This window comes from Clinocottus analis, unplaced genomic scaffold, assembly GCF_023055335.1.
Source record: "Clinocottus analis isolate CAN_PGR_092001 unplaced genomic scaffold, fCliAna1.0.p SCAF_39, whole genome shotgun sequence".
Classification (NCBI taxonomy): domain Eukaryota; kingdom Metazoa; phylum Chordata; class Actinopteri; order Perciformes; family Cottidae; genus Clinocottus; species Clinocottus analis.
Window position 1 is genome coordinate 715,324 of NW_027176142.1, and position 20,161 is coordinate 735,484.

General features: G+C 41.3%; 1 protein-coding gene across 15 annotated transcripts; it reads right to left on the minus strand.

Annotated features, from left to right (window-relative positions):
- Positions 1–120: 120 nt before the first annotated feature.
- On the minus strand, positions 121–19,672 carry tpd52l2b (tpd52 like 2b). Of its 15 annotated transcripts, none has more exons than XM_068596633.1 (10): positions 19,450–19,672; positions 15,952–16,130; positions 15,384–15,532; positions 13,246–13,305; positions 9,333–9,380; positions 7,865–7,966; positions 5,508–5,534; positions 4,757–4,798; positions 4,109–4,157; positions 121–3,316 (listed from the first exon to the last, which is right to left on the minus strand). In XM_068596633.1, exons 1-10 carry the CDS (start codon positions 19,466–19,468, stop codon positions 3,230–3,232), a joined length of 762 nt encoding a protein of 253 aa, XP_068452734.1. In that variant the 5' UTR covers positions 19,469–19,672; the 3' UTR covers positions 121–3,229. The 15 variants fall into 15 exon arrangements, with proteins under 15 accessions (XP_068452734.1, XP_068452733.1, XP_068452739.1 ...); XM_068596632.1 differs by having other exon boundaries at positions 4,757–4,801; XM_068596638.1 differs by lacking the exon at positions 13,246–13,305.
- Positions 19,673–20,161: the final 489 nt, after the last annotated feature.

The window sequence follows — 20,161 nt, forward strand, 5'->3', positions numbered from 1 at the left end:
CTTAAACTCCACTTTATATCTTAACACTCTAAGCTCAGCTTTGTTCGTTAGATGTTCTCCTTTTTTTTGCTCTGAGTGATTTGTAAATTGTTTGTAATAATACTGACCAAACACGACTCATTCATTTAAAGGAATGCTTTATTGATATCCAAACATATACAAGAAAACCAAATAATTAGTTCACCATAATCTTCCAAATCGGATCCCTTTTGATATTCTACATCAGCTGGGCTCAGGACCTAAATAAAGCCAGAAGCTCTCTACTGTCCTGCAGCCTCTACGGCACTGATGTGCTGCACTTCTCATTGGCACCCAAATCAAAAAGAGCATCGTCCTTTTTCCATCCGTCACGTCTACAAAACTGAGCTCTAAACAGGCGACATGTGCACTGCGGGGGGAACAACGTCCAAGTCATTTCCTTCAGTATCTAAAACCATATTTTCTAGTACGTTGAGAACGTCGCCCTGCAAAAGCATCAAGTGGGACGTTCTCTGCTTCGTGTAAGAAAAATGTGATTTTAGGAGTAAGTTCTGAAGTAAATGACTTGAAGTATTTCTTGTGGCGTGCAGCTGCGTTTCTCATCTTTTGGCGAAGCAGAAAGTCAGAGACTCCGTGAGATTCAGAGGCAGAAACAGATTCTGTAACAGATATTTAAGTATTGGCAACTTTTTTATAAACGGATGGCAATTTTTTTTTACAAATGTCAAAATGTCCACCTCTCCTAACAAAAAGGAACAATTCACCTAACAGGAATATATTAACTAGCAAAATGATCAACACAAAAAACCTAAAACAAGAGAATAAACGTATGAAACACCGGCTTTCGTTTACAAGCTGCGTGTATTTTCATTCAATGAAGCCGAGCTGTCTCCAAGATATATATCTGTTATCTTTTTACTTTCAATTCGTTGGCGTAAAAGCTTGAACCTTCCTCTGAAGTTTTGGCAGAAATAATATGTCTTCAAAGAATGTAAGGGATATAACAATTCATATTTATCCTTTCCGATCGCCTCAATGAAACTCATATTTGAGACTTTGTACTGAAGCCTAGATACAACAATTTGTAGTTCCAATATTTAAAAAATAGTCTTGGCAATGCGAGAGGCAACGTTGATACACCTTCAGTGCAGGAACACAGACGTACAAATCGATTTGGGCAATTTCTTTCCACAATATGCTTTATAATCTTTGGTGGGAAATTAGTGTAACAGGTCAAACCAACAGAGGCAACATGAACAAGAAGAAGAGGAGAAACGTTGCGGCGCTGCACAACCCTCAGGTCATCGTGTCTGAGGCTGTGTAGTTTGTAAGAGCTTCTGTTGTATCACTACAGGCGCACGACAATAAGAGCAACAGTGACTTTGTACAAAAGGTGTTTGTAATTCGGCCTCATGCAGCGCAAGTGTGCGATCATTGAGTAGCATCTAACGTGTGTTGACAGGAGTGCTTTGTGTGCATTAAGGGGTCGAGAGCAAAGTTTCCAACGTTCCTTCCTTCAATCGAACCGGTCTGTACAACTTAGAAAAAATAATTTGAAAATGGAAAAACAAATTCCTTTTTCTACCAGATAAATTATAACAAGTGAACTATTTAAAGTACATAAGGCGGATTGAGAAGCGTTGACGTTCACCGGGTAAAGTACGGAGCAAAGCAAAGTCTGGCCTCGAGCTGCGAACGTTAAAATGAGCATTGAGATGTTTTGAAGTCGCGCTGCACGAGCTACTCTCCTGTAAAGGCTGAGAACGGAGCCGATGACGGCTGCAAAGGGACAGACAGGAAAGTAAAGCAGTGAAATCAATCTAAGTAAATGGTACAGCTACTGACTTCTAAAGTGTTTCATCCAACCAGACTTCAGAAGATCCAAACCATCGCTTCAACAGCAGGAAGGGAACTGCAGCCAGACAGGAAACAGAACCAAAGTGGTTTCTGAACATTTCAACGCTTCAGCGGTTTTAGTCTGACTAGCAAACAGCGGCGTTAAATCAAAGCATCAAGGTCCTCTTCAGTCAACTGGAACCATTTTAATCCTCTTCTTCCTCGACCGACTGCAGCTCAGTTTCACAAAAAATGTTCAGACCACAAATGTACTTAAAGAGCAAAAAGCTGACAGAAGAAAACTCATGTCTATGAAACGGTTTCTTTTAAGTTTGTTTAGCCTCCCCCTGCTTTTCCTTAAACCTCCTCACCAGATTACTGCCATTCAGCAGCATCAATATATTTACTCATCTATATCTATACATATTGATAAAAGTTATGTAAAAACATTTTTGCAAAGCAGTGTAAAATAGTTTGTAATACAAAATGGTCTAAGGTTGTTTTTTCTTCCCGTTTTTACATCTTGGGGTGTTCTTAGTGTTACAGGAGACCTCGGTCTTCTTTGCATGGTTAGTGAGGTCCAGTTGAGATGAAATGTGCACATGCATGTAGCAGGAGGAGGTCTGAGAGGAGCTGGACGTGCTGGTTCACCACCACCAACATCACGAAGGTCTAACCCGTGTTCACGCTGCGGGAGATAACTGTACAACGTTTGAGAGAAAACATATGCAGACACTGTGATGACATCACTGTGGTGCTCACAGTGTAAATAGATGATGTCAGGACAAGACAGGAGTCAGAAACAAGACAGGAATAGAAGCAGAATAAACCACCATCTTGCTTTTGCTGCAAAATGCTCCTCCACCTTCAGTCAGCAGAGACCCTGGTGCAGAAACTGAGTTGGGGCCCAACAATACATCTACACAGTGAAGTTGATGCATTAATGCAAATTTATCTTAAACACCAAATCCCAAAGATAAATGTAAAGTTCCTCATTTAGTTTAAGCTGTTTCAAAAAAAGGTGTCTGAAAAGTGCAGAAGACAACAGTGATGACTTGTTTGGACTAACAAAAGGGGCGTGGTCTGACCGGGAAGGGGGGGGGGGGGGCGGATATAACAAACAAAGCACGGTCTGTAAATTATTCGGGTTTAGACATCAACAAAACATTTTCCTTCCCTCCAGCAGCGAGGCAGGAGAATGGAAGCTGTGGGACCGGCAGCTCGCCTCCAACCAACGAGTTCTCCGCCTCCGCCCGTCTGCTGCTGCAGACCTCGAGGCAAAGTGTGTGAGCGGTGGCGAGTCGGTGAGCCGGAAGGGTCAAAGGTCGGGGCTGACTCTGCGATGTGAGGAGATTAACAGTACAGTCTCAGGTCGTGAGGAAGGTGGCAGCGAGGAGGAGGAGGAGGGATGCGTTCAGAAAGGCGGGTTCTCCTGGGTGGGGGTGGTGTCGGTGGGGGAGCCGATGGCCTCCCCGTTGCCTCTGGGACCGACAACCTTGTACTGAGGAGACGAGAGCGGAAACAGACCAGAGAGTTATTGATCGACTGCATTAATGCACCGACTCCGCTTCTCCTTCCTGTCGGGAAAAAAGACACTTTGAATCCACTTTGAATCCATTTAAAATCCATTTTGAATCCATTTAAATCCATCAGCTCGTCCTGAAAACAGCAGAGAGGCCGTACCTGTAGAACTCTAACACGACCAGGAATTACTGTTATTTTGCCAAAATAACATTTAATTTCAATTTTTTAAGTTGATGTCGACAAACAACTGAAAACCTCAAAACGTAAAAATGTAAAATAATTAAAGCACGTCCGCCTTCTTGTGGAGTCGAGTAAAATTACACTTTTATAAAAAATACACAAATCCCTTTTGACTCTTTAACCTGGTTAGTTCTGTTGGTATCTAACTATTACTTTAAGTCAACTTAGCAATAATTCCCTAATATTAAATGCCACATGTCGCTCTTTAAGAAGAGCAGAAATAGAATAAAATCCTTTTTCAGTAAATCTGAAAATCTCAAACAGGAACTAAGTGAATCCCAATTAAATAATCTTAAAGAACAAGATAACATTTTTCAACATCTTTTATTGTGATGTTAGTTCACAAATCACAACACCAGGATCATCAGCTGCTGCTCGGTTCATTAATAAACCCAATAACCTTCACGTGACGCGTTTGTTCTGCACACGCGGGCGTCGCCGTGGCACTAAAAACGGGTTTGAATCCCACAAAGAGACAGAAAAGAAGTCTGGAAGCGGCTCGGTGCTCAGGTCTCTACGTCCTGCTCACCTTCAGGTTCCCCATCTTATCCTCAAAGGACTTGAAGGTCGCAGAGTTCCTGCAGGACAGAAAAACAAGGTCATATGAAAACGTAAAAAACACAAATGAACATTACACGCACTGTTTAAAAAACAAAACGGTGACAGAAAACGTTTAATAGAAGATGATTTGAATAGATTTATAGATTTTTCTCTTCATCGAGTGTTTGACGACTATGAAAACTTTAACGCATTTCATCCACTTTAAGTAGATTTAAGTACTTTTATACAAATTCTTTATTCCAGCTGTACATTTTAATATTATTTTAACTGCAAATTTTGAAAAAAAAATCAGTTTTATTACCGTTGTGTTTATTTATATTACTTGATTCTTCTTTATCTCATTACTGTGAGCAGTGCAGCTGTAATCCTGTAACTTCCCAACTGAGGGATTAATACAGGATTATTTAATTTATTTTATCTACAATCCAATGTATGTGTGAACCTGCTTCAAGTGCTTGAAAAAGAAAACCTTTTATTTTGTGGTTTCATGCTTCACTGCAGCAATAAATACTGTTCAGACACGACCTTAACATGTGGGATCATCTTGCTGATAAGCGTTTGAACGAATATGAATATTGATCCCTGATCAGAAGGAAAACACAGACAGTTACTTTACCTCATGGCGGGCATACTGATAGAGTGACGAATGGAATAGTTGCTACTTTGTAAGCGTTAAAGAGAAGAGAGAGAAGGGCAAGTGTTACAAAGCAACACACACACACACACACACACACACTACAGTAAAACATTATTCTCACATTAACATAATTGGTTTTGTATAAGAACTGGAAAAACAAATCGGTTGGTGTTAATTTCTAATGGTGATGGAATATTTTATTATGTTTAAATATTTTTAAAAAAAATCTAGAAATATAACTAATTAGACTCAAATAACATCTCCGATAATAACTACGTTACAATTTCCTGGAAATATTCTAGAAATTGCCTCAAAATGTAAACATATCGCCATAATTACGAAAATGAATAAATGAATAAAAACACTTCCTGCTGAGTCAGTTATTTTTTCTTTACGTAAACTTTGTGTAAATTATTAATGAAATTATAATAATGTTAAAAATCTGTGTATAATGATAAAGACAATTCCTGTAAAGAACTACAGTTTTGTTTCAGTACGAGCAAATGATAACAAACTTCTTTAAGCTTCTGAGGACAAAAGAACTGAGACAATCTGAGGGAAGAGAGTAATAATAATAATAATAATAATAATAATAATAATAATAATAATAATAATAATAATAGAAGAGAACAATAATGCAGGCTGGAAAAAACAAGTCAAAGTCAAAGTATTCAGGGTAAAAATGGTAAAGTTGGTGCGATCAAACTCTTAACGGGCGTGTTAGTCTTACCTAAAGGAATTAGAGAAAGGAAGAGCTCTGCAGGTGAAACCAAGGCAGCAAAAAGAGGAGAGAGAGAGAGTGAGGCAGCAGCATCATGACAACAACAGCAGGAGAGAGAGTGAGGCAGCAGCATCATGACAACAACAGCAGGAGAGAGAGTGAGGCAGCAGCATCATGACAACAACAGCAGGAGAGAGAGTGTGGCAGCAGCATCATGACAACAACAGCAGGAGAGAGAGTGAGGCAGCAGCATCATGACAACAACAGCAGGAGAGAGAGTGAGGCAGCAGCATCATGACAACAACAGCAGGAGAGAGAGTGTGGCAGCAGCATCATGACAACAACAGCAGGAGAGAGAGTGTGGCAGCAGCATCATGACAACAACAGCAGGAGAGTGTGTGGCAGCAGCATCATGACAACAGCAGGAGAGATCAGCGTCAGCAGGTCAGGAAGTGGATGAGAAACTGAGCTGCGATGTCCTGACTGCCATGAAAGGTGAAGACTCTTCTGGTTTCTAACCTGCATGTTGTGTAACAGAGTCATGACGTTTACATGAACCACGTTCTGGTTTCGCCCTTTTCTGACAGACAATCATCTAATAATCTGAGTACATGGCAAATTAACATTTACATTACGCTATCACGCGAGCAAATTTCGTGTTTGTAAGTAAATTATCTGACTGCAAATCCCAAATCTTTGCTCTAAAAAAAAAAAAAAAAAATTGTTCTAAAAAAAATAAAATGCTCTCAACAAAAAACACTAAAAAAAGAAAAAGAAAAGCGGTTTTTTTTTTAGCGGTTTTTTTTTTAAAGCAATTTTTTTCAGCAAATCTACAAAATCTATTAAAAAACTAAAAAAAAAAAAAACTAAAAAAAAAAAAAAATACATTCTCTCTCAAAAAGTGAGTTTATTTTTATTTATTTTTTAGAGCAGATATTTTTTGGAGCGTTTTTTTTAGAGCAATTTTTTTTGGGAGCAAATATTTTGGATTTTCACTCATAATTTACTTACAAACAAGAAATTTGCTCACGTAATAAAGACACAAATCCACCTTCATAGCGTTGCATTAGTCGGGCTCATCCTCAGTGATGATCAACAGTCGCTGTGTTTCTCCCTCAGAACAGAAATGTGTGCTTTTCTTTCGGGTTCGCATCTCGACTCCAGCTCTAACAAATCTAGACTCGTTATCAAATTCAGAATATTGTCATAGTCGGAATAAAAGTGGAATACGAGCATGGATTTAAACGTAGTCAGTGAGGGAGTGAAGAAGTGAAGAAGACGAAGAGGAAACACTGAAGAACTGAATGAAACACAAGCAACAACATGCAGGAACGGACCAACAGGGAACCAGGAGAAACTACATGAACATGTTAGTGGGACACACTGTGTGTGAGGTCAATGAATGAAAAGGGTCAACACACACACACACACACACACACACACACACACACACACACACACACACACACACACACACACACACACACACACACACACACACACACACACACACACACACACACACACACACACACACACACACACACACCCTGGCTTGAAGAGCAAATATGAATGTTATGAATGTTGAAATGAAACATGAACGTAAAGACAGAGATGTGGAGGAGTCAGTGGCTCACGCCTCTTCAGTTTGTTTTCCATTCCGTGTGTGTGTGTGTGTGTGTGTGTGTGTGTGTGTGTGTGTGTGTGTGTGTGTGTGTGTGTGTGTGTGTGTTCTGGCAACGTCTGTACAGTTGGAAGTGAAATCCACACACAGGTGTGATTTCAGGGGGTAAAAGTTAACATTACAGGATCGGTCCAACTATTTTAGAACAATGTGTTATAATTCTGCATCTGGGATTTTACTTCCAAGACGTACAAGTGGACTTTATTTCATTAAAGTATTTAACACATAACACATTTAGACGGAAAACAAACGTGATCATGTTGAACCTCCAGTTAGTAAAATGACAAATCAGGATATAAAGAGGTTAAAAACAAAACAGATGTAATTGTAACGAGACACTCGAGTGTGTGAGTCAGTTATGCAGATTATCTACAGATTAGTGTTCCAGTTATCATATATTAAGAGGAGTTTGTGTTTACATACAAACATGTGTGATAATCAGAAAGCATAAAAGACATATTATATTTTATCTTGACACGTTTTCAAATGTTTTAATTTCTTTTCAGCTTCACCTGGTTGTTCCCAGATAAAAATAGACTTATTGAAAGACATCCAGGTTTGAACACGGTCCTCTCTGCTCATTGGCTCTTGTACTTCAGTGTGTGTGTGTCTGTGTGTGTGTGTGTCTGTGTCTGTGTGTCTGTGTGTCTGTGTGTGTGTGTGTGTGTGTGTGTAGTCGTACCTCATGTCGCCCAGTCGCTTGCTGAGGACGGTGCCCACGGTGGTCAAAGCTGCACTGGTCTTCTGTCCCGCCTGGGAAAGAGTCTCCTGAGTCTTCTTGTATCTGCAGGAGGGAGGAAGAGAGAGAGAGAGAAAGAGAGGAGGATGGAAAAGAATGAACACGGTGAAGAGAAGACGAGCAGAAAGAAACCAAATGGAGGAAACAAGGCAGATGAACGAGAGGAGGATGATGGGAGGGTAAAATAAAGACGGTGCATGAGACAAACGACCACAGCGAACTGCATTAGTGCTTCATTGCTCAACAGGATGAGTTAGTTCACCCTAATAGTCAATGTTCACACACAGAAACAGTCTCAGGAGCTTAAATGCTGCGTATTAAAAAGGAATTGTGTCGAGCACAATGTGTTGGAGGTGATTATTCACTAACATGTTATTCTCAAATACATGGAAAGTAATTCAGACATGCATCAACGTTCTGACTGAAGCTTCAAAGTATTCAGTGCAGCCCTTCAGACACATTTATATATATTATATTAAAGATAATGTGTTAAAGGAACATGATGCAGTGATCTAGTCTGAATGCTTAAACCTCTGAAACTAAATGTCTCTTTCAAACACACGTTCATTCACATACAACCACTGTGTTGCTTGCCAAAAGCTGAGAAAGGTTTCATTATTTCAAGGCTCACGCAATCTTGAATAACCGAGATCTGAACACAGAAACAATCTCCCACAACGTGCACATGCTGGAAACGGATTAGTTTATAAAACACCTTTAACCAAACACACCTAAAGACAGAAAGGACGACAAGCCTGCGGTCGTAAAGAAGGACGAGCTGCAGAAACACAGCCTTGTGTGTGGTCAACTACACACACACACACACACACACACACTTCAATCATGTTTTAATCTTAAATTAAACTTGTTTAATTGGCCTCAGTGTTTTTTTTAAAGACAAATCCCTCAGGTTCACTACAATATATTCCAAACTGGTAAAAGCTGCAAACGCTTCCTCACCGTCTGTATGAACACACACACACACACAAACACGGACACACAATCAGCTGATCCACCCAGAGAGCAGCAGATGGTTCAGAGGATGAGAGGAAACAGTTTGAGATAATCTGGTGTGGCTGAAGACCAACACACACACACACACTCACACACACACAACCTTCCTCACTGAGGAACACCTCCTGAAGTACATGCAGTTCAGTATTTTAACAGTACTCTGAACATCTGGATCATCTGGTACTTATAAGTACAACATGTAACACTAAACCTTCATGAGTTGAACAGCCACCAACACAACAGACTCACTGTCACACCAGCAGACGGAAAGCAAGAAGAAAACGTTGGATCGTCACCAAATAAAAAGAAAAACTCCCTGAAAGCAAACGTCAAGAAGCCAGAGCTCATCTGCAGAAACTAAAACCAGAACACAAAAAAGAAAAAGGGGTCAACTCACGCTTCAGAGCGGGAAATGTCATCCAAAGTGGCTGAGGCAGACAGATATCTGAAGACACAACAGCAGGGTCATGACACAGGGGAGAGACACACACTCGCAGTACAGTAGAAACACTCCTCACCACCAGCTGGGTGTTAACGTCTTTTAACACTCAAAACAAACATTTTAAAAAAAGGATTGTACAGGAGGAATAACAGCATTAAACACACAACACAATGTAAAATCATAGAGGTCTTTGTCTCGCCATGCAGGTAATGAAAAAACTAATATCTAATATTTTGCCACAGAATGGAGAGAACTAGATTAATTTAAACGTTATGAGGACAGTAAAAGAAAACTTTTTATACTAGAGAACAACAACTATGACCCACTCAGTCAGGTCAAAGAGGGAAACTGTTGACTGACAGAATTTAATCTCATTCATAGGAAAATACTGCTAACATTCCTTTAATTACATTTAAAATGTATAATGTATGAAATCATCTTTTCTGTGAGGCGAAAGCTAAAAATGTGCGAGTTAAAATATTGCAACTCAAGCGAGAAATTGGTGCTTTTACACAAAAGTCGGTATTGAGAGAAAACTATTTATTGAATACACAACGACGTCGCACAGCGCTTGGTTTTCCAGCGTTTACATCCACAACACGTACAAAGCAACCAGAGAGCTGCTTCCACCACGGGGATGATCTGCATGTCAACGTGAAGGAAGCGGATCTAAACCTCCGCCGTGCAGACACCAGGCGTTTAAAGGGTTAACAGACCGACCGGCAGATTGTGTGGTTGTACGCGCCGCGATCAGCTATGAAACAGCACAGCAGGCGTAGTGAGATAACACACAACCCGCCAGTGATGGGTAACAACGTGAGCTTATCTCTCTCACACACACACACACACACACACACACACACACACACAGACACACACAGACACACACAGAGAGACACACACACACAGAGAGGAAGTGTTGATGTGCTGACTTCTACTTACAACAATAGAGCAGATAAGAAGGAAGCACAGCCAACAACATGAGGGTGAAGGCGTAGGAGGGAGACAATAAATAAATATATATAGTTGTGTTATATTTATGTTGTTTACACTGCTGGCTGTGTTGAGGTCTTATGACTTGCAGCGTATAAATATAAAATATAATAAATGTTCTACTGAAGGAAAGCGGTTCAACCACATTCCAGAGATATTTACATCACATGTCTTGTCTTAATTGTTATTATATAAATCTTGTTTTCATAGTTTTATAATCAGGATGCTGTAGAAATATTAGCTCATTCATTTTGTCTTCTGGGACATGTCAACATCATTAACCAGCAGGCGGAGGCGTCCCATGAGTTCAGTTTTACAGCAGAAACCGTTTCTTTAGGACCAACAGTGAAGAGAAAGCTGCTCACGCCGTTCGACTGACGACGTATTGAATTATAAACGCATGGCAGAAACCAACCATCGCTCAACATCCAGGAGTTAACAAAGAAAAGACACAACCCTCCAGGAGACGGCTCCCTCGCTCCCGACAAGGCCTGTGTGTCCTGATGACGTCGCATAATGCTGCTCACACAGCGCCGCCTCACACACAAGACACCACATCTGTCAATACAAACTGTTAACTGCTGTGTGTGTTTGTCAATACTTTGACTAGAATCAGGGTCTTTGTCTCCTTTACGTTGGATGTTTCGTCTCCATCGCCGTCAGCGAGGCTTCATTTAAGGTTGTGTTGCATGAACCGGACGTCCCAGTGCAGTAATAGTGGGAAATACTTGACGATACAGACTGAGGGAACTAGAACTCTGTGTGAAATCCACTTCTGGCTAAAGGGAAGGTGGAGAGGTTTATAAAGCGCAAGTTTCTGATTAGAGAATCACTCTCCATCCACTCCAGATTTCATGGCAGCCTCCTCTGTGTCTCCAACGTATTCATAATTAATATTTGGCTCAGCTCTATTTGCACGTCATGCTCTCCTCCCTCTCTGGACGTCTGATATCCTGTTACAAAGCAAAACCTCTCCTTCTTCCTCCCTCCCTCCATCACATTCCTCTCCTCCCACTCGTTCCTGCAGCCGCTCTGAGCTGCACGACCAGGTTGCATTCATGCGTGTGTCCATGAGACACGCAACACAAACACACTTTTCCCGTGCTCTACTTGGCAGCATGTGTGTGTGTGTGTGTGTGTGTGTGTGTGTGTGTGTGTGTGTGTGTGTGACGGCCTGCACCGAGAATAAAACTACTCAAGTGCAAATATGTAATAATCCACAGTTATTCTGGCCGTGTGAGAAAACACATGACTCAAAGTTCAAGACAAAGAGAAGTGAGCAGAGTCTATTTCTGTGTGCAAAAGTAGAACAAACACACCAAATCAAGACCGGTGCACCTGCTGCTGTGTGTGAAGGCGTGTAGTTGTGTGTAAGAGTCAAGAATAGTGTCGGCTCGCCGGGTGAGCTCACCAATCCAGTTCATATCAGAGGAGCCACATGGAAAACTCCTTTAGCTTCAGGGCTCGCAGCAACAGAGGCAGAAAAACACCCGAATGTTGTTCTTCTTGCCGGCTGCACAGTTTGGACTCTTTAAGCAGCGATGCAGAAACATTCCTGGTTATGACGCTTTATTTATTTCATTTACTTGCTGCAAAGTGGTTCACTTGCACATCGCAGCGGTTACTAATGAGGAAGCTTTATTCTTCACTCTGTAATGGCCGCCGGTTGCAATACAATAACATTGAAGCGCAGGCAACAACAAGGCACTTGAACACGTCTGTACCGAGAGGCCCTTTGTCTCATAACTCCATAAATCCAGGAGATTACTAATCAGTTGAACACTACTCATTAAATCATTATATAATTAAGGCTTTTAAATTGGGTGCCAATTGATTGTATTTAGCTCTTCAGCCCTCAGAATCACATTCTTATGCAACCACGACCAGAGAGACGAATTTATGTCTGATTTTAAAGCCGTCAGAAAAGCTGAATAACCTTCAGACTGATTGCACCACAGCAAACCTTTAACTCTAAACTTTTCTCTACGCACAACTCCTTCGCTCCACCCTTCATCTCACAGCTAGGAAAACATTTCTGCGATTGTCTGTTTTTGTGTAGCAAAATCAGACACAACCGTGTCAGTTTTCAGCCTGAACGCTGGTGATGAACGTCAGAAAAGAAGAAGAGAGGAAATGTTAAATATGGAAGAGTGAGGATTTGCAGAGGAAGTAAGTAGAGAGGAGGACGCGTGTCATCACTTCTGGGTGGAGGAAAAGGAGACACCTGACAAAATGATAGCAACAGGTGGAGACCGGAAACTGAAGAGAAAGTAAGAAAACTAACACCCAGCCATACAAATATTATATCTGTATGTGACAACAGAAAAGAAAGGTGATGGACAATAGTCCTTAGTTCTACTTCTGTCATCACTGACTTCTCTTAAAGACGTCTCAGCAGACAGCCCCACCTCAAGAACAAATCCGATTACCAAACAATTAAAAGGTGAGTCGCAGGCCACAGTGACTCAGGTGAGTCCGTGTTGGCAGACACACAACAAATCCCATAAGTCTGGCCACATGTGCAACAGACGTCTGACCGCTGCAGGGAGGAGAAATCACACCCAACCAAGAAGGTTCCTCCGACCTGGAAAAGGTTCCTAAACTGCTAACAAACTAAAAATATATATAAAAAAATGCACCCAAGACAGTGTTAGTGAATAGAAAGTATCGGCGTCTCATTCAGCTTGAGCAAAGCCAGACCGAACAGACGAGCACACACCAAGTCAAACACCAAGTGTTGAAGCGTAAGTGTCCTCAAACATGGTTAGAAGGTGAGACCGGAGAAAGATGGCGGTTGAGCAGCAGTGGGAGCGTGAGAGAGCAAACAGCGCCGGAGCCCAAACGTCAGCGGCGAACGAGCAGCAAACAGACTCACAGATCCAAGCTGGCAACGCTCTCGTTCCACTCGCCCAGTTTCTCAGCGGTTCTCACATAGCTAGAAGACAGAAACACCAGGGTGTTACACGGCGATGGGAACATCCGGGATTAAAAGAGGAAGCCCGGCTTAGAAAATCCCCAAATCTGAAATTGTTGTTATAAATGAAGTTACAACTAAATATGGTCTTAATGTTAATTATGCTATTATCCTTTAAAGAACACTATTTCTTTCATGTTTTTGTTTTTTTAAGGTGGGGATCTGCAAGCAAGAAGAACCAACAATTCCAGTTTACTTCACTCACAATGTTGTTGCATAAAAACACACACCTGTGCTCAAGACAAACATTTAGAGTTTGTTTAAGTTTTATGAAGTGCTATCCAAATAATGTGGATTAATATTGTTATTACTATATATTATTATTAAGTGTATTGCTATCATTATCTTCATGAGGTCAATCTGATGCTTTTGCAAACAGATCACAGGTCAAAGTTCAGCTGGCGACGAGGGAAGAACATTAATCCTTAATCATTAAAAAGCCGTTTTGGAGCACAAACATTCAGTAAGGCTGCAGCAGCTAGCATAGAAGCGCTAGCTCTAGTAAATGACGTACATACTGTGCTAATGTTCTCCCTCCAACCTCTCCGGGTATAACGAGTTTAGTTAGTTGGATAGTTGTCAGACCAGTTTGATGCTACACTGTGATCAGAGGTCTGAGTTTAAAGGCAGCGCACAGCAAAGGGTCAAATCTATTGAAATTATCCTCAGAATTTAATCCAAGAAGTCCGGTCATTTGTATGAATCATATTCTTCAGATGAAGTGTCAGTACAGCCAGAAACAATCATTACTCAAGAGTCAAACAGAGCTGATCCTCACAAAAATAATAGTTTGGGACTAAATTAAGTATAAAAAACGGCAAACCAGCAAATGTGCTGAGTGATGTAAACATGGGTACAATAAAGGACTCTTCATTCATCCCTGTAAACAGGTTCATAATAATTAAAATGCAGCACAGTGATGCTCTCTTTATCCTGCAAAAACTCAATAATATGTTTCATCAGTACAATGTGTGCTGATGGAGATTCTTCCAAGTGAAAACCTGCAGAATGAACTCAGCTGCTCAACATGTGTAATCATCACTTAACATCTAGAAAACTACAATTAACTAGCAAAGTCTGATGATGTCAAAGCGTCACATTTAAATTCAAAGAGCAGCTGTTTAAAAGGACAACTGTGAGCTTGATGAGCATTTGCGATCACGGTGTCATTAAAAGCATCTTTATTATGTCTGATGATGCAGAACCTCGGTCGCAGTCAATCAGCCAGAAGCCCGGATGACTCGCCACGGCGAGTCGGTTTGTGACGCGTGTTACAAAACATGACAATGTGGGCTTTGGTCCGTATCCTGAACTTAAGGGACGTCTGCTACTGTAAACAGTACCACGATAGAGCATCAAGACAGCTTTTAAACATTTAACAACCGCAGCTCTGACGAGGTTTTCATCCGACAGCTGTGGCTGCACACGCAAAAGGCATTTATGCTTTACAAGTATCCCGACACAAAAGTCACAAAAAATCAGAGATGTGCGATGAAGCGCCACAGGGCTTTCTACCGTCCACGACGCTTGCGGCCGTTCTCAGACAGACTCGCTCCACTGCACGTCGGGTCGGTCTGACTGTATTTTCAGTGACCGTCATCTGGAATTCAACCGAGCAAATATGTCCGGCCGTTTGTTTGGCTCGACCCTCAGAGTCACATGCGCTCAATAAACCTTTTAACATCAACTTCCAGTAAACAACGACGATCCATCGATAATATTTATTTCGAGAGAGAGAAAGCGCGAGGAGCCGACGCTGAGCCACGAGGTGCAACGGCCAACGACTGTGTTTGTGATCAAATATTAAAAAAACACCCTTAGGAGTCGTGATTTAGGAAAAGTTAGAGTTGTATATTTATATGCAGAGTTAGGTTACTTTATTTGTACCCGCAGGTAGACTTGCTTTGCAATAGAAGGCGTGTGTGTTTGTGTAAAAAATCTGAATCTCTACAAAGAACTACATCTCATCTGAGGGAGTGATTCATGTGAATTTCTGTCTCATGTGTTGCGCTCGATGATCCGGTCTGATCAATACATACGCGTTGGAGGTCTGTACGTCTTGCCAGCTCTTGCTGAAGTTCTGCTTGAGTTCGTTGAGCGGGCTGAGGCCGAGCTTCCTCTTCAGGTCTGCTGCGTGTCTCTCTTTGGCCGACAAAACCTGCCGCAGGGTGTTGATCTCCTCCTCCACCTGAACACGCGACAGAAACCCCCAGAAAGAAGTCACACCTGGGGTTTTCCTCTTCAACCACAGCACTCAACATGGAGATTCATACGTAACAATGCATGCATTTGGGCTGTAAATATTTTCTTTGGGCTCTCTGCAGTCTTTTCAGTGGTTATAGTAAATATGTTTAAACTGGGATGAGCTGGTCTATAATTCAGATGATATTCCAACAGTTCTGTTGGAATATTATCTTCTGTCAGTATGTTGAACCACAGCATTTATGTTCAAAACATTACTTTTTCTGGGTGGCCCCTTCATACAAACCCCATCTATTTATAAAGACAACTATCTCTGGCCTAACAGCATGGAAGACTAAGTATAGAGCGGTCCTCTGCCTTTTGTGGCAAGAGATCCCAAACTTTTTGAACGGCGTCTGGGCCGACCTTGGTGAGCTCGGTGCGGAGATCCTCGGCCTCCTGCTCCGTCAGGCCCGGTGGAAGAGGGTTGGCTGCGATGCCCACCGGCCCGTCCGCCACGTCCGCCACGGCCTCCACCGGCACGTCGGACAGGCTGTCTGAAGTATCCACAACAAGGCCCTTGTTAGGAGAGTTCAGGTTGATATCTGGAAGAAGAGAGAGAGAGAGGTGATGGGACAAGGTGAGGAAGAGGAGAAGTTAATGGGACAGTGAGATGGAGGAGCAGCAGAAGGCTAAACATACACACACTGAGGTCAGCTGAAGTGTTAAAAGCCTGGAGTGGTTTTAAGGAGATGATTCTTCTGTCAGTATCCATTTCACCCTCTCAAACACAGAGAGAAACTGAAGCAAGCGAAAGGCCAGCAGGAGATATCCGACAGGAAGAGAAAGTGTCAATTAGCAACACCGGGAACTGAACTGCACTCTGGGAAAGTAACACAAGATCTTTCTGTCTGAGATCCATTAAAGCTTTTGCCTTCTGACAACAGGAACGCCACAATACAGTGGACCAAAGGAGAGGATAATAAACTTCCTCAAAAGAACAAGACTGATCTATTCTAGCGTAAACCTTAAGGTTTCAAATAAAAGGTTAAAGAAACGTGATATTTTAAAGCATTACTTTGCCAATGAGTACAGCTTTCATCATTTACCTGAGGACACCGTCATAATTTATGCAACTACAGATGCCTGGCCTCTTCAGAACGGTTTATTTGTCAGTGGAAATATGCTTTAACTCCTCAAGACTGTGCTTATTGTCCGTGTCTTACTCGCCACCTGCTGTTTAATGTGAAGGTGGTCGTCTTGGACCGGCGAGCACGTGACAAGCAGCTCCTGTGTGGTTTTGCTCTGCTTACTTATTTTACAATGAATTATTAATATCCCTTCTCAAACACGGCAGACAAACACGCAACAGTGCTGCAAAAGATCAAGATGATCAATATCTGCAGTTAGCGATGGTGCCACTGTGTGTGATCGCGTCTCAGAAACAACATCCGCATACAAGTTGGCGAGGGACACGAGCGCTCCACCCTGTAGGCATATTGATTCAGCCAGGAGTGATTCAGGCTCACAGACACAGCAGCAAGGACAAGGAGACAACCTCCCGGATCATACGAGAACAGAACATGAAGCATCTCTTCCTGGGATTTGTAGTTTAATCTCAGATACTCTTGTGTGTGTGTGTGTGTGTGTGATGTCTCTCCAATGAAGGTTTTCCTACACTTCCCAGAAAGCCTTCTGGTAAACCTCAGAATCAACTTCTGTTGCATACAGGGGATATTAGCCACTTTTATTTGTACAAGTAATACAACTAGCGTTTAAAAAAAATAAAACAAAAGGCCTTGGGCATGTAAGTGATCACAGCCACACCCCTCACATAAATACCTTAATGCTGCATTGCATCCTGGTCTGTTTCCTGCTGATATGGATACAGAAAACTAGACGCTGTGATGGATCTCTCTTTGATTTAGAAAGAATCTGATATCTATTGCTGGTGTTTCTTGACAAATGTTTGGCCAATTATTCACAAGGAAATGGACCATGAAAGCAAGTCAAGGCACATCTCAAATAGCTGTTGATGGTTTTCTTTAGGGCTTAAAAAGACACTAGTGTCATGTGAGACTGCATCATTTGTGGAAATGTCCCCTGCTCAGCCAAAAAAAAAGTCCTATTCCCAGATCTCACCGCCTCTTTTAGGGAACAGTAGTGGAGGATTTGATTTGGACAGACATGACCTTTTTCACTCCAGATTGTCATCACTATCCGGCTTAAATGTGGGTAACGCGAGACGACAGAAATGTTTTCACTATTGTTCTCCATTTTGTCTGTAAGAAATATTTTTACAGACGTATCTGGTTGTCTCAGACGGCATTGCAGCACATTAAATAAAAAGACTGCTACATAGAAAATGAAACATTTTTCAAAGTTATCTTATAGAAATAGATTTTCTATACCACAATCATAATCTATAAAGATCATAAGAGTCATGACTCACACCCATAGTCCAGCTATGTTACACTCAGCCATTACTGCGTGTTTCTGTATTTTCAAAGACTTCATTACAAAAATATCTTAAAAATAAAAAGGAAGCAAGCTATTATTGGAGTGATCAGTGCGCAGGAATATCCTTCCTGCCTTTGAAGTCACAGTTTATAGCTTTGAGGAGGGAGATGGACACAAAAACAAACAACGTGTTTTTTTCAGCACACCTATTGTGAAGTTTACAAAGAAACTGTAAACAAAAAAAAAGCTCAAATGATCTCCAGTTTGTCTTCCAGCCGCCCTGCAGAGCCATGAGTCTGAGAACAACCAAGCTGAAGGGAAACGAGTGAGAGACTCATGAGTATTGACCCATAATCCTGTAAACTTTGATTTGTACGTGTTCATTTTAAAGTACATTTAGTGTGTGTGAGAGATAAACATATTATTGTGGATATAGCCTAAGTAACATTTACTTAAGTATTTAAGTATAAATTTAAAGTACATGTTAAGCTACTGTATTTCCTATCAAGGCAAATACTGTACTTTTCACTCCCTGACGTGAATGGGACAGATGTCCTTACTGGATGTAAGATCAAGATTTGCATGCAATATTCAAGTCCAGTTGGCAATATGATGTTTGGTAGATTAATTAGATATTTAATTACTCAGCAGTAATTACACTATCTTAATTTTGACCAAATGCAGTGTACACAATAATACAATTAATATCACACAGACAATCTGCTGCCTAAAGAGTACTTTTACTTTGATAGCTCTACGATGCAATACTTTGTTTTACTTATTTGAGTAATGTCACCCTGAGGTAGCATTTTACTACTTTTAATGAAGGTAACTGAGTATTTGTACCACCTCTGGCTAAAGATAGAAGTCAATGGAGAGCGTGATGAAAGCAGCAGCTAGCATGCTACAACACCAGGGATGAAGGCTCAGTTACTCAGCAAATCTGACTCTGGTTGAGGAATAAAACGTGAGTCAAATAGCCGAGACTGACACGTCTCCAGACAAGATGAAGCACAGAGGCTAGTTAAGAGTTTCACTTTGGAGAAGCAACCAAAACACAACCGCTAACTTCAAGCTCACGTCGGTCCATTTGTTTAAAAAAAGAGTGACGCTCGGCTCAGAGACGATGACATCGTCGTCTGGTGAGCAGGAGTGAGCTAATGTCGGTCGATCAGATGAAGTAGTCAAGAGAAGTTTATCAGCAATACGATGCTTCACTCTTCTGTCACAGCAGCGGCGGCCCGGACTGTCCTCGCGACTGCTTCGTGTTTTAGGATATTTTAAACACAACGAACCGTGACACACACGAGCAGGATGGTTAGGTGAAAAGCCAGCTAACGACGTGGTGGAGGTGGATCCGTCTATAACGACCGCACTATGGATGCCGGGACAAACATTTCACGGATGTCTGAAGCTAAGCTAAGCGCTCGTTAGCTTTTAGCTAGAACATGTAACCTGTGTTACCTTGACTGGGGGGGTCCATTTCGGCGTCGATTTCACACAGATGGAGAAACTACTTTGTTCAGACTTCACCTCGACGGGTGTGAAACGTGGACAGGAAACTAGTTCAGAGCGTTTTCCACTCGGCGTGACTGAATCTCCCTGGTTTTAGAGACAGCTCCCACTCGGAGAAAGTCGTCAACAGGAACTCACAACAGCCCGAGAGCCAGCTCAGCTTAAACGGCTCGTTGTGAAGCTCGCGACAATAATCACAGAGGTACGTCCGGTAAAGGATTTTCAAAATAAGATGAAATAAGCTCTTCGTTTTGTTTTTATCCCTAATTTACGAGTTGCTGGGAAACTCAAAATATATACTCCGATTTTTACTCTACAAAACTATATGTATATACAAAACACATGTTATACAAACATGCATTGCTTCACAAAGAAAAGACACAAAAATAAAAGGACATTTCTACAAACCAAAAAATGATAACAGTGAACCCATGACATGTATTTAATGCTATTCTGGATTATTCCAAAACATATGCCACGAGTTTTTTTATTTATATATAATGAAGGGGCTTATAAGTATTATTATTAATGATTAATGATGATATTAATGATCATTGGAATATTGTTTTTAGAGTACCCTGATAACAATAAAGTGTATGTTGAGTGATTATATGTTGAATTCTAAACTTAGTATTAAACAAATATATGTTTAAATGTTCAT

What these genes read in the sequence shown, in the direction of transcription:
- tpd52l2b (XM_068596632.1), bottom strand. An exon ending in AGCGTTGCCAGCTTGGATCT is followed by an intron (nt 9,381 to 13,245) that starts GTGAGTCTGTTT and finishes TTGTGTCTTCAG; the next exon opens with ATATCTGTCTGCCTCAGCCA. An exon ending in AAGCGACTGGGCGACATGAG is followed by an intron (nt 5,535 to 7,864) that starts GTACGACTACAC and finishes TTTCACCTGCAG; the next exon opens with AGCTCTTCCTTTCTCTAATT.